Consider the following 12,796-nt stretch of genomic DNA (forward strand, 5'->3'; position numbering starts at 1 on the left):
AGGCGCTGCTTCACAAACCACTGACCACCTCCAGGCGCGTATCCATTGTCTCTCGAGATAAGGAGGCCCAAAAGAATAAAGTGGATAACTAAAGAGAGTGGGGCCTAATAGGGACCATAAGGATAACCCATGTGTGAAGGCAGAGAATGTTGGTATGGTTCTTAATGAATTCCTTGTATCTGTTATCACAAAAGAGAGGACGATACAGACGTTGCAAACCGGGAGGAGAAGTGTGAAATATTAGATGAAATTAACATAGTGAGAGAGGAAATATTAAGGGGTTTAACATCTTTGAAAGTGGATAAATCCCTGAAGAAATGTATCCTCGGCTGTTAAGGGAAGCAAGAGAAGAAATAGTGGAGGCTCTGACCATCATTTTCCAATCCTCTCTGACTATAGGCATGATGCCAGAGGACTGGAGGACAGCTAACACTGTACCATTGTTTAAAAAGGGAGAAAGGGATAGACTGAGTAATTACAGGCTGTCAGCCTATCCTCGGTGATGGGAAAATTATTGGAAAAATTTCTGAGGGACTGGATAAATCTTCACTTAGAAAGACACAGATTACTCAAAGACAGTCACCACGGATTTGTTAAGGGAAGGTCGTGTCTGACTAATATGATTGAATTTTTTTAAGCAGGTAACAAAGAGGGGTGATAAGGGTAGTGCATTTGATGTAGTCTATATGGATTTTAGCAAGGCTTTTGATAAAGTCCCACATGGCAGACTGGTCATGAAAGTAAAAGCCCATGGGATCCAAGGCAAAGTGGCAAGTTGGATTCTAAATTGGCTCAGAGGCAGGAAACAAAGGGTAATGGCAGATGGGTGTTTTTGCGACTGGAAGGCTGTTTCCAGTGGGGTTCCACAGGGCTGGGTCCCTTGCTTTCTCTGGTCAATATCAATGATTTGGACTTGAATGTAACGGGTAAGATTAAGAAGTTTGCAGGCGATACAGGCCATGTAGTTGATAATAAAGAAGAAAGCTGCAGACTGCAGGAAGATATCAATGAACTAGTCAGGTGGGCGGAACAGTGACAAATAGAGTTCATTCCAGAGAAGTGTGAAGTAATGCATTTTGGGAAGGCTAACAAGGCAAGGGAATACACATTAAATGGTAGGATAATGAGGTGTAGACGAACAGAGGGATCTTGGAGTGCATGTCCACAGATCCCTGAAGGTGGCAGGACAGGTAAACAGTCAGGCCACAGCTGGAGTACTGCATGCATTTCTGGTCACCGCACGATATGAAAGATCTGATTGCAATAGAGAGGGAACAGAGGAGATTTTTGGAGATGGGACAATAGTTTGCAAGGACAGTGGGGTCAAGTGTTTTTTTTTAGGCGAGGGGTGATGATGGCAGAATTAAAGGAGAGAGGGATAACACCTGAAGAGAGAGAACTGTTTACAATATCAGCTTACATGGGAACCAGGAGGGGAAGATGGGGGATCAACAGTTTAGTAGAAATAGGATCGAGGGAACAGGAGGTGGGTCTCATGGAAAAGATGAGCTCAGAGAGGGTAAGAGGAGAGATGGGAGAGAAACTAGAGAAAGATACGAGTTCAGGGTTAGGGCAGGGGAAGCATTAGAGGAAGTTTGGGCGGGTGGGCTAGTGGAAGGGAGGGACTCGGCAGAGGCAGCTAATAGGATGGTCTCAAGCTCAGTGACAAAGAAGCCCATGAGGCGGGGGTGAGGGTGGAGGCGACAGGAGAGAGAGGTTTAAGAAGACAGTTTGCAGTAGAGAAAAGCAGCCGGGGTTATCTGTGCATTCCAGGATGATCCTGGAATAGGGAACAGTTTTAGCCGATGAGAGCAGATGGATGGTTAAACCAATTGTCCACAATATCCTTTCAAGTCTGCATCTCTTAGCCTTAAGGGAGCAGAGATGAGGGTCGTACCAGGGGGAACAGCCACGGTGAGAGAGAGTAATGGTTTTACTGGGGCATCAAAGGTGGAGGTGAGGGTGCAGTTGAGCAAATGAGTAGCTGCAGAAATGTTGTGGCAAACAGAGGGCCAGAGGCTAGATAGTTGGGACTTTGAACGTGCAGTTGTAAATGGATAGGGGGATAGTTTTTTTTCCAGAGATGGATACGGATTGAGGTAGGGTTGGGGTGTGGAAGGGGAATGTGGGTAGTGAGTGATACAAGGAAGTGATCAGAGATGGCCTTATCTCTAATTGATACGATAGGACTAGCAAGACCACATGAGGTGGTAAGGACAAGAGGATGGCCATGAATATGGGTTGTGAAGTTACATGGAGGGAGAGATTTAGGGAGGATAAGAGAGCAGTGAACTCAGAGGAGAGAGAACATGATGAGTTGAAATGGAGGGTGAAATCTCCGAGGATAAGACGTCGCTCAATGCAGAGGCTGAGGGAGGAAAGCAGTGAAGATATCGCAGTGAGAACATTTTTATTGTACTTGGGCGGGTGGTAGAGAGTGAGGATTTATAAGAGAGGTGAGAGGGGTGGAACAAGGTGAGATGCTCAAAGGAGGAGAAAGTGCCAGGGGAGTAGGGGGTCAGGGCTAGGTGTGATCTGGTGATAATCGCCACACTGTTACCGTGATGGTCTTGATGGGATCAGTGATGGAAGATGTAGCCAGGCGGGGAGGCTTCATTGAGGGGCAAGGTGTCATCACCCCTCAGCCTGGTTTCCGTTAAGGCCATGATGTCAATGTAATCATCCATATTAAGTTCATGAATAGCAAGGGTCTTGTTCACAAGTGAACGGGCATTCTGGAGGGAGATGCGTACAGGGGTGGTGAGAGCTGATCCACTGGCAGAGTCCACAGGGTCAGCACTGGGAGGGGTGAGTCGGACAGGAAGAAGATTGGCAAGATTAGCCCCCAGCGGGCACACTGGGCATGTCCATGAGAGAGTGGGATGGGGCAATTGGGATTGTTGCTCATAATGAGGCAGCGCCGAGTGCCTTGATGAGCCCTTTGAGGGATGCCCAGAGAGAGGCACAGAGGGTAGCTGTAGGCTTCTCTGAGAGGGAGTCAAGCCTGGGACAGTGGCAGGAGAGCAGGAAGGTCGAGGAGTGCTGAAGGGTTGGGGTAGGGAATTGGGAGGGCAGAGTACCCAAGAGTGGAGGAGTCAAAGGAGGCATGACGAAAGAAGAGAGGGGTCTAGGAGGGGTAAAGAGAAAAGTTAAAGTGAAAGAGCAAAAGTGGAAATAGAGTGATGGGCTCAGGTCCAGAGTGGCAGCCAAAATGCAGACACAAATGGACTCAGAGAGCTCAAGTTACATAGCTCTGGTTACATAAAAGTAGAGTACATAAAAACCGGATAGTGACTGGGAAATAGGAAATAGACAGGATAGAATCAAAATACGTTAGCTTCCTTCAAATAAAATGTTGTTGGAATGATGAGGTAAATCAGGATTTAATGTTTAGGTGCTGAGAAGCTTGGGTTTGAAATGTCTGACGATTGTAAGAGGAAAAGTAAGGAATGAGTGAATACCGTAATGTTTTTAGAGGTCATGGGAAAACTTGACTTATGATGGAAATCAATATCAATTGTTGTATCTAGTGGATGACCATGCTGATACCTAAAGCAAACATCTATTAACATCATTTGAGAAACCTATTGATCACACAGGATTGGCGCCATATTTTATTTCACAAGGACCATTTTAAAGCAGCCGTAATCATAACAAGGGGGTTCTGTCAATAACCTTCAGCTTGAAACAACAGGATTGGCAGAAATCGTGCCAATCATTCCATCTATTTTTCTGAAGACTAAACGGGTAATTTTTGTAAGGCGCCTCTCAGCATCGAACCTCTCCAGTCAGAAAGTCCATGGCATCATGTGATAGCCCTATCTCTGACACTTGCTTCAGCCCAGCAAAACTCCAGGCCAGGATTCCAGATTCATGAAAGTATCTCAGTCATCTGTTATTGTGAATTAAAGGAAAGCAAATCAGTTTCTGAAGCTGTTTGCTTGCAAAATGATGCTCTTTGCTGTTTTCTCAAGTTATTAGATGTAACCAATCTCTGATTATATACATTTTAAAATACAACAATGAGCTACATTTATACAGTGTCTTTGATATTGTTACAACCAGGTGAGGAGGGGATCTCCGGCTCCCATCTCTTGCCCTTCCTCTTATTTGACCGCGGCAGGGTTTATTCCTTTGTAAACAGTGGTTGTGTTTACCACCTCTGTGAGTGTTTTACCTTTTTCCTTTACTGTGATTGCGAAAGAACCAATCGGACTGGTTTTTGATCTAAAAGTACAAAAATACGCGACACATTCGCGCACATATTCACATGAGAATCACACACACTCAAATAGATTACTGAGGGAAAAATAAATTTGGTGGTTGGATTAAAGTCCAGAATAAATGGAATTTAAATACACAGTCTGTGAAGTGGGTGATCGGTAGTCCTCAGCTGAAGCTGTATTCTTGTAGTCTGAAGTTCTGAAGAGGGGTTACTGACCTGAAACGTTAACTCTGCTTCTCTCTCCACTGATGCTGGCAGACCTGCTGAGTATTTCTTGCATTTCTTGTTTTTATTTCAGATTTCCGGCATCTGCAGTGTTTTGCTTTTATTCTTGTCGTCCTTGCTGGTCAAAGTGCACTTTGTGGTTGGCTTGCTTTGCTCAGGGTTTTCCTGAAGGCAGAATTGTAGTTGGCTCTCTTCTCCTGGTCGCTGGCTGTAGCAGTCCACAGGACTGGAGGGTCCACAGTCGCAGATGGTTTTCAAACATGATGTTTTTGAGGGAGAGAGAAAGAAAGAGAGAGAAAGGGAAGCCTGCAGCCTTCTCTGCTGCTGCAGTCTCAGTTACTGCCTGTCTCTTTGTCTGTGTAACAACTCCTCTGAGATGGACAGATGGTCACATGGTTCCTTGAGGTTTTTCTGGAACCTTCTGATGAAATTCAGGGTTCTACATGCCCCAGGATGTCAATTTACGCTTGGAGGGGTTTGCTCTTTCAAAGTCAATATGTGAGGATTGCCTTGACTGCCCTGCTAATGAGCCCATTTTAGGTAATTCAATCGCTTAGAGCAAGCCATTGTCCTAGCTGAGCTTCTTGTTAGACATTTGTCTCCATTTTAATCTCCTGGTATTTCAGAAGTAAATTTCAGTGGCCATCTTGGCTGCTAGTTTCTTAAAAGTTACTGTAGGATTTTATTTCCATTAAAAGTCTAATGTAAGTTTCCAACCAATGAAATTAATATTTCTCATTTGGCATGTAGGGTTTTCTTGACAACATCGTAAAGCTTCACAAGAGTGTAATCAGACAGAAATTGACACTGAGCCAAAGGAAAGTGATATTCGGACAGGTGACTAAAAGCTTGATCAAAGAGGTAGGTTTTAAGGATGAGGAGAGAGAGGCAGAAGGATGGAGAAATTTAAGGAGGGAATTTCAGAGCTTATGACCTAGAGAGCTGAAGACACAGATGCCAGTACTGGGGCTGATTGGGACTTGATAGAGTAGCAGTAGTTTAAGGAGTCCCACTTCACGTTCACCAGCTTGCTAATCACTGCAGCCGAAGAGTCAGAGAGCAGGGTGAACTAACTCAGATGGTGACTTCCTGATCTTTGTTGCATCATTAAGCTGAGGAGTTGAGTGGAGGGAGTGTCGTATCAATCATCACTGACAGTGACTTCTGGTGACTTTACTAGGTTTATTGAGAAGAACAGATAGTGACTGGTTGTTTTCGATGTAACCATTTAAAATTTTGATCCTATGTTTGTAGGCTCACCTTGTGGCTGCCTTTGAACAGAGTTTAAGCAATATGACCTCACGGCTGCAGAACTTAACCATGACGGCAGAGCAAAAGGTGGGTCCCATGAAAGATCTCTTGTTTCACAAAACTAGAAAGTTGTGCATCAATTCTAGACAATCCTAGCACAATGCAGTGACCATTGGACTGAACTGGTTGCAGTAAGTCCATTGGAATGAAAGATTCTACATTTTTAATCATGAAAAATATATTTATCTTAGATGTGTAAACTTTAAATTTTAACTGTCTGATAATGAGCAAATATCAAACATTGGTTGAAAGAGGAAATTTAGAATCAAATAATTTTGCAGTACAGAGGAAGTTATTTCTCCCATCCTGTCTGTGCTCACTCATTACAAGAGCAATCCAAAACACAACCCATTGTCTTGCTTTCTCCATGCAGTCTTGAATCTTCCTCTGCTGCAAATATTTATCCAATTTTCCCTTAAAAAATGTAATGGTTTTTGTTTCAACCACTATATGTTCCACAACTGTGGAAAGAAATTTCTCTTGATTCTATAGGAACATAGGAAATAGGAGCAGGTGTAGGCCATTCAGCCCATTGAGCCTGCTCTGTCATTCAAACAGACCATGGCTGATCATCTACTCTACGCCATTTTTCCCCACTATCCCCATATCCCTTGATGTCATTAGTATTCAGAAATCTATCGATTTATGTCTTGAACATGCTCAATGATTGAGCTTCCACAGCCCTCTGGGGTAGAGAATTCCACAGATTCACCACCCTCTGAGTAAAGAAATTCCTCCTCATCTCAGTATTAAATGGCCTACCCCTTATTCTGAGACTGTGTCCCCTGGTTCTAGACTCATCAGCCAGGGGAACCATCCTATCCACATCTAATCTGTCACGCCCTGTAAGAAATTTGTGAGTTTCAATGAGATCCCCTCTCATTCTTCGAAACTCTAGAGAATACAGGCCCAGTATGTAATTCTAGCCTTTCTCCTCACTCTCTTTTTGACCGCTCATCACTGACTCCCGAACCAGAGGGAAGAATCTTTCCTTGCTCATTCCATCAAGGCCTTTCAAAATTTAAAAAAAACTCCATTAATCAGCCTCTGTGCTCCAGTGGAAACAGTCTCAGCATTTTATCAACAACTGACTGTTTGCGCTGTATATTCTACACCACCACTTTGAATATGAACTCCTTGGGGCTAATTTTAACTTTCAGCGATGAGTTAAACAGAACAGATCGGATCAGCAACCCATTATATGCCCAATTCTCCTAACTATTGGAAAAAGAAAAAACCTTGTATTTAGATAGCATCATTCACAACCTGAGGACATCTCAAAGTGCTTTACAGCCAATGAAGTACTTTTGAACTGTAGTCACTATTGGAATGGATGAAATGCGGCAGCCAATTTGCACACAGCAAGATCCCACAAACAGCAATGTGATAAAGTCCAGATAATCTGATTTTTTAGCGCTGTTGGTTGAAGGATAAATATTGGCCTGGACATCAGAGAGACTTCCCCTGCTCTCGTCTGAAATAGCATCCTGGGATCTTTTACGTGCACCTGAGAGAGAGCAGACGGGGCCTCGGTTCAATGTCTTACCTAAAACATGGCACCTCCAACAGTGCAACACTTCCTCAATATTGCACTGAAGCATCAGCCTAGATTTTTGTGCTTAAATCATTGGAGTGGGACTTGAACCCATGATCTCTGGCCTACAGGTAAAAGTGCTACTTACTGAGCCACAGCAACTTAACCAACTCAATAGAAATTTGGGTGGGGTGTATTTAACAGGGAACCCATCTCATATTTCCCATTTTATTCCTTTGGCTAAAGTTGAAACAATCCCACTTGTGATCTGATGCCAATGACCCCAGTATCTTCACAAGGTGAAAACACACTTAGTCAATGCAATTAATATTGTAAGATAAACTGGACTACATGGGTGGTTCCATGAGTTGGTTCTATAAGCAGGGAGTACAGCTCGGGGGTCAGTGGGGGAGGGGACCAGCTCGAGAAATTGCAGACATCCCAATATCTGCTTGCTCCGCTCTGTGAAATGTTATCTCATTATCTACCAATTGAAGGCCATCATTGTTGCTCTTAGTTTGAATGGACGAGTAAATCAATACATCAAGTTGAATGGGTAAAGCTGCCCAATCCCTATAATGAGACTTTAATTGCTTGATTAAATTAAAGAAGAAGGAAAATCCCCGATGGGAGGATGCTTTACATCTGGTAGAGAAATTGATTGCTCTCAAGAGCAAAGCAATGGTCTTGTTTGGAATGTCTTCGATATTTTTTGAACAGCATTTTTCCCACTGCCAAAGAGATGTGTGCAGCATATTGTCTGCTCTGGGCTTCTCCCAATGATGTCAGTTCCAAATTGCAGCCATTTATAGAATCAGAGGCCATTGAGCCCATCGTGCTTATGCCAGTGCCTTGAAAGGGAATAGTAGTGAATGGTAGTTTTATTGGATTAATAATCTAGAGGCTCGGTCTAATGTGCTGAATTCATGAGTTCAAATCCCACCATCCCAGCTGGTCGAATTTAAATTCAATTAATTTTTTTTTTAAAAAGCTAGTCTCGGTAATGTTGTTTTAAAATCCCATCTGGTTCACTAATGTCCTTGAGGGAAGGCAATCTGCAATCCTAACCCAGTGTGGCCGACATGTGACTGCAGACCCACAGGAATGTGATTGACTCTTAACTGTGTACAGTTTTAGTCCCTGTATTTAAGGAAGGATATACTAGCATTGGAGGCAGTTCAGAAAAGATTCACTAGGCCGATTCCTAGGATGAAGAGGTTGTCTTATCAAGAACGGCTAAACAAGTTAGGCCTTTACTCATTGGAGTTTAGAAGAATGAGAGGTGATCTTATTGAAACATAAGATTTTAAGGGGGCTTGACAGGGTAGGTGTTGAGAAGATGTTTCCACTAGTGGGGGAATCTCGAACTAGGGAACATAGTTACAGAATAAGGGGGCACACATTTAGAACTGAGATGCGAAGGAATTTCTTCTCTCAGAGGGTGGTGAATCTCTGGAATTCTCTACCTCAGAGAGTTGTGGAGGCTAGGTCACTTAATGTATTTAAGGAGGAGGTAGATAGATTTTTGAAATCTCAGGGAATCGAGGGTTATGCGGAGCAGGCCCGAAAGAGGAGTTGAGGCCTGGGACAGATCAGCCATGATCTTATTGAATGGCGGGGCAGGCTTGAGGGACTGAATGGCCTACTCCTGCTTCTATTTCTTATGTTCTTAAGCCCTCTAAAATAGCCTCGCAAGTCACACGGTTGTATCAAAAAAGTTGAAAAAGAATAAAACTCAACAGACCACCTGACATTGACCTAGACAGTGGAAATTACAAAGGCACACCCTGCAAAGTCTTCCTCAGTAACATCTGGGGCTTGTGCCAACATCTCGGTTAAATCTCCCCTTAACCTTCCCTGCTCTAAGGAAAACAACTGAAGCTTCTCCAGTCTCTCCACAGAACTGAAGTCACTCATCCCTGCTATCAGTCTAGTAAATCTCCTCTGCTAGTGCTGTTGGGGGAAGGGGTGTTTAAACTAATTTGGCAGGGGGATGGGATACAGAGTGGAGGTACAGTCGGGGTGATGCACAGCCAAATATAGAAGAGAAATTAAGTCAGTCTGGAAGGCAGAGCAAATATCAACCTGTTAAGGCACAAGCGAATAATGCAAGGCTGGATTGCATCTATTTTAACACGTGGAGTCTTACAAGTAAGGCAGATGAATTTAGGGCATTGATTAACGCATATGATTTATTGCTATCACAGAGACATGGTTGAAGGAAGGGCAGGACTGGCAGCTCAATATTCCAGGGTATAGAATCTTCAGGCGTGAGAGGGGGGATGTAAAAGAGGAAGTGGCATTGCACTGTTGATCAAGGAGTCAATTACTGCAGTAAGGAGGGATGATATCTTAGAAGGTTCCTCAAATGAGGCCATTTGGGTAGAACTTAAAAACAAAAAGTGGGCAATCACTTGGCTGGGAGTGTACTACAGGCCTCCAAACACTCGGAGAGATAGAGGAGCAGATATGCAGGCAAATCTCAGAGAGGTGTAAAAATAATAGGGTAATAATAGTAGGGGATTTCAACTTCCCCAATATTAACTGGGATAGTCTTAGTGCAAAAGGCTTAAAGGGGGCAGAATTCTTAAAATGTATACAGGAGAGCTTTTTGAGCCAGTATGTAGAAAGTCCTACAAGAGAAGGGGCAGTACTTGATCTAATTATAGGGAATGAAGCTGGACAAGTGGTAGAAGTGTCAGTGAGGGAGCATTTCAGGGATAGTGACCATAACTCTGTAAGATTTAAGGTAGTTATGGAAAAGGACAAAGAGGGACTGGAAATAAAGGTACTGAATTGGGGGAAGGTTGATTTCAATATGATAAAACAGAATCTGGCCAAAGTGTACTGGGAGCAGCTGCTTGTAGGAAAGTCTACATCAGACCAGTGGGAATCATTCAAAAAGGAAATAGTGAGAGTTCAGAGCCAACATGTTCCCATAAAGGTGAAGGATAGGACCAATAAGTCCAGGGAACCCTGGATGTCAAGAGATATAGAGGATTGGATAAGGAAAAAAATGGAGGCTTATGGGAGATGCAGAGGGCTGTAAACAGCGGAGGCACTAGAGGAGTATAGAAAGTGTAGGGGTTACTTTAAAAAGTAATTAGGAGAGTGAAGAGGGGACATGAAAAACACTGGCGGACAAGATAAAGGAAAATCCTAAGGCGTTTTAAAAGTATGTTAAAGGCAAGAGGATAACCAGGGAAAAAGCAGGGCCCATTAGGGACCAAAGTGGCAATCTGTGTGTGGAGCCGGAGGATATATGTGAGGTTTTAAATGATTACTTTTCATCTGTGTTCACTATGGAGAAGGACGATGTAGGTGTAGCGATCAGGGAGGGGGATTGTGATATACTTGAACAAATTAGCATTGAAAGGGAGGAGGTATTAGAGGTTTTCGCGGGCTTAAAAGTGGATAAATCCCCAGGCCCAGATGAGATGAGATAGGCTACTAAGTGAGGCAAAGGAGGAGAGTGCAGGGGATCTGACACAAATTTTTAAATCCTCTCTGGCCACAGGAGAGGTGCCAGAGGATTGGAGGACAGCGAATGTGGTACCATTATTCAAGAAGGGTAGTAGGGATCGACCAGGTAATTACAGGCCAGTGAGTCTAACATCAGTGGTAGGGAAACTATTGGAAAAAATTCTGAGGGACAGGATTAATCTCCACTTGGAGAGGCAGGGAGTAATCAGGGATAGTCAGCATGGCTTTGTCCGGCGGAGATCATGACTAACTAACTTGGTTGAATTTTTCGAGGAAGTGACTTGGTGCATAGATGAGGGTAAAGCAGTTGATATAGTCTACATGGATTTCAGTAAGGCTTTTGATAAGGTCCCGCATGGGAGATTGGTCAAGAAGGTAAGAGCCCATGGGATCTGGGACAATTTGGCAAATTGGATCCAAAATTGGCTTAGTGGCAGGAGGCAGAAAGTGATGGTCGAGGGTTGTTTTTGCGATTGGAAGCCTGTGACCAGTGGTGTACCGCAGGGATCGGTTTGGTTAGGAAGACATATGGGATACTTGCCTTTATTAGCCGAGGCATAGAATATAAGAGCAGGGAGGTTATGATGGAGCTGTATTAAACACTAGTTAAGCCACAGCTGGAGTACTGTGTACAGTTCTGGTCGCCACACTATAGGAAGGATGTGATTGCACTGGAGAGGGTGCAGATGCATGGGAACACCACCACCTGCATTTCCCCTCCAAGTCACACACCATCCTGACTTGGAACTATATCACCGTTCCTTCACTGTCACTGGGTCAAAATCCTGGAACTCCCTTCCTAACAGCACTGTGGGTGTACCTACCCCACATGGACTGCAGTGGTTCAAGAAGGCAGCTCATCACCACCTTCTCAAGGGCAATTAGGGATGGGCAATAAATGCTGGCCTAGCCAGTGACGCCCACATCCCATGAATGAATAATTAAAAAAAAGAGGAGATTCACCAGGATGTTGCCTGGGCTGGAGCATTTCAGCTATGAAGAGAGACCGGATAGGCTAGAGTTGTTTTCCTTAGAGCAGAGAAGGCTGAGAGGGGACATGATTGAGGTATACAAAATTATGAGGGCCATTGATGGGTTAGATCAGAAGAAACTTTTTTCCATAGCAGAGGTGTCAGTAACCAGGGGACATAGATTTAAGGTAAGGGGCAGGAGGTTCAGAGGGGATGTGAGGAATTTTGTTTTCACCCAGAGGGTGGTTGGAATCTGGTACACACTGCCTGACAACATTTAAAAAGTATTTAGATGAGCACTTGAAATGCCATAGCATACAAGGTTACAGGCCAAGTGCTGGAAAATGGGATTAGAATAGATAGGTGCTTGATAGAAACATAGAAAAACAGGAGCAGGATTAGGCCATTCGGTCCATCGAGCCTGCTCCGCCATTCAATACAATCATGGCTGATCGTCCAAACTCAGTACCCTGTTCCTGCTTTTCTCCCCGTATCCCTTGATCCCTTTAGCCCTAAGAACTATATCTAACTCCTTCTTGAATATATTTAATGATTTGGCCTCAACTGCTTTCCGTGGTAGAGAATTCCACAGGTTCACCACTCTCTGGGTGAAGAAATCTCTCCTCATCTCAGTCCTAAATGGCTTACCCCTTATCCTTAGACTGTGACCCCTGGTCCTGGACTCCCCCGTCATCGGGAACATCCTTCCTGTATCTAGTCTGTCCAGTCCTGTTAGAATTTTGTCGGTTTCTATGAGATCCCCTCTCATTCTTCTAAACTCTAGCAAATACAAGCCTAATCGACCCAATCTCTCTTCATACGTCAGTCCTGCCATCCCAGGAATCAGTCTGGTAAACCTTCGCTGCACTCCCTCTATAGCAAGAACATCCTTCCTCAGATAAGGAGACCAAAACTGCACACAATATTCCAGGTGTAGTCTCACCAAGGCCTTGTATAATTGCAGCAAGACATCTTGCTTCTGTACTCGAATCCTCTCGCTATGAAGGCCAACATACCATTTGCCTTCTTAACTGCCTGTTGCACCTG

General features: G+C 43.9%; 1 protein-coding gene across 5 annotated transcripts in view; it reads left to right on the plus strand.

The window, feature by feature from the left end:
- Positions 1-12,796, plus strand: part of nav3 (neuron navigator 3) — a 361,431-nt gene that overhangs the window by 251,028 nt on the left and 97,607 nt on the right. For all 5 annotated transcript variants that reach the window (XM_068050100.1, XM_068050098.1, XM_068050099.1 and 2 more), the window contains one exon: positions 5,705-5,788. In XM_068050100.1, the coding sequence (XP_067906201.1) occupies positions 5,705-5,788 (84 nt within the window). The remainder of the gene's footprint in view (positions 1-5,704; positions 5,789-12,796) is intronic.

The sequence above is a fragment of the Heterodontus francisci genome, chromosome 18, assembly GCF_036365525.1.
Source record: "Heterodontus francisci isolate sHetFra1 chromosome 18, sHetFra1.hap1, whole genome shotgun sequence".
Taxonomy (NCBI): Eukaryota; Metazoa; Chordata; class Chondrichthyes; order Heterodontiformes; family Heterodontidae; genus Heterodontus; species Heterodontus francisci.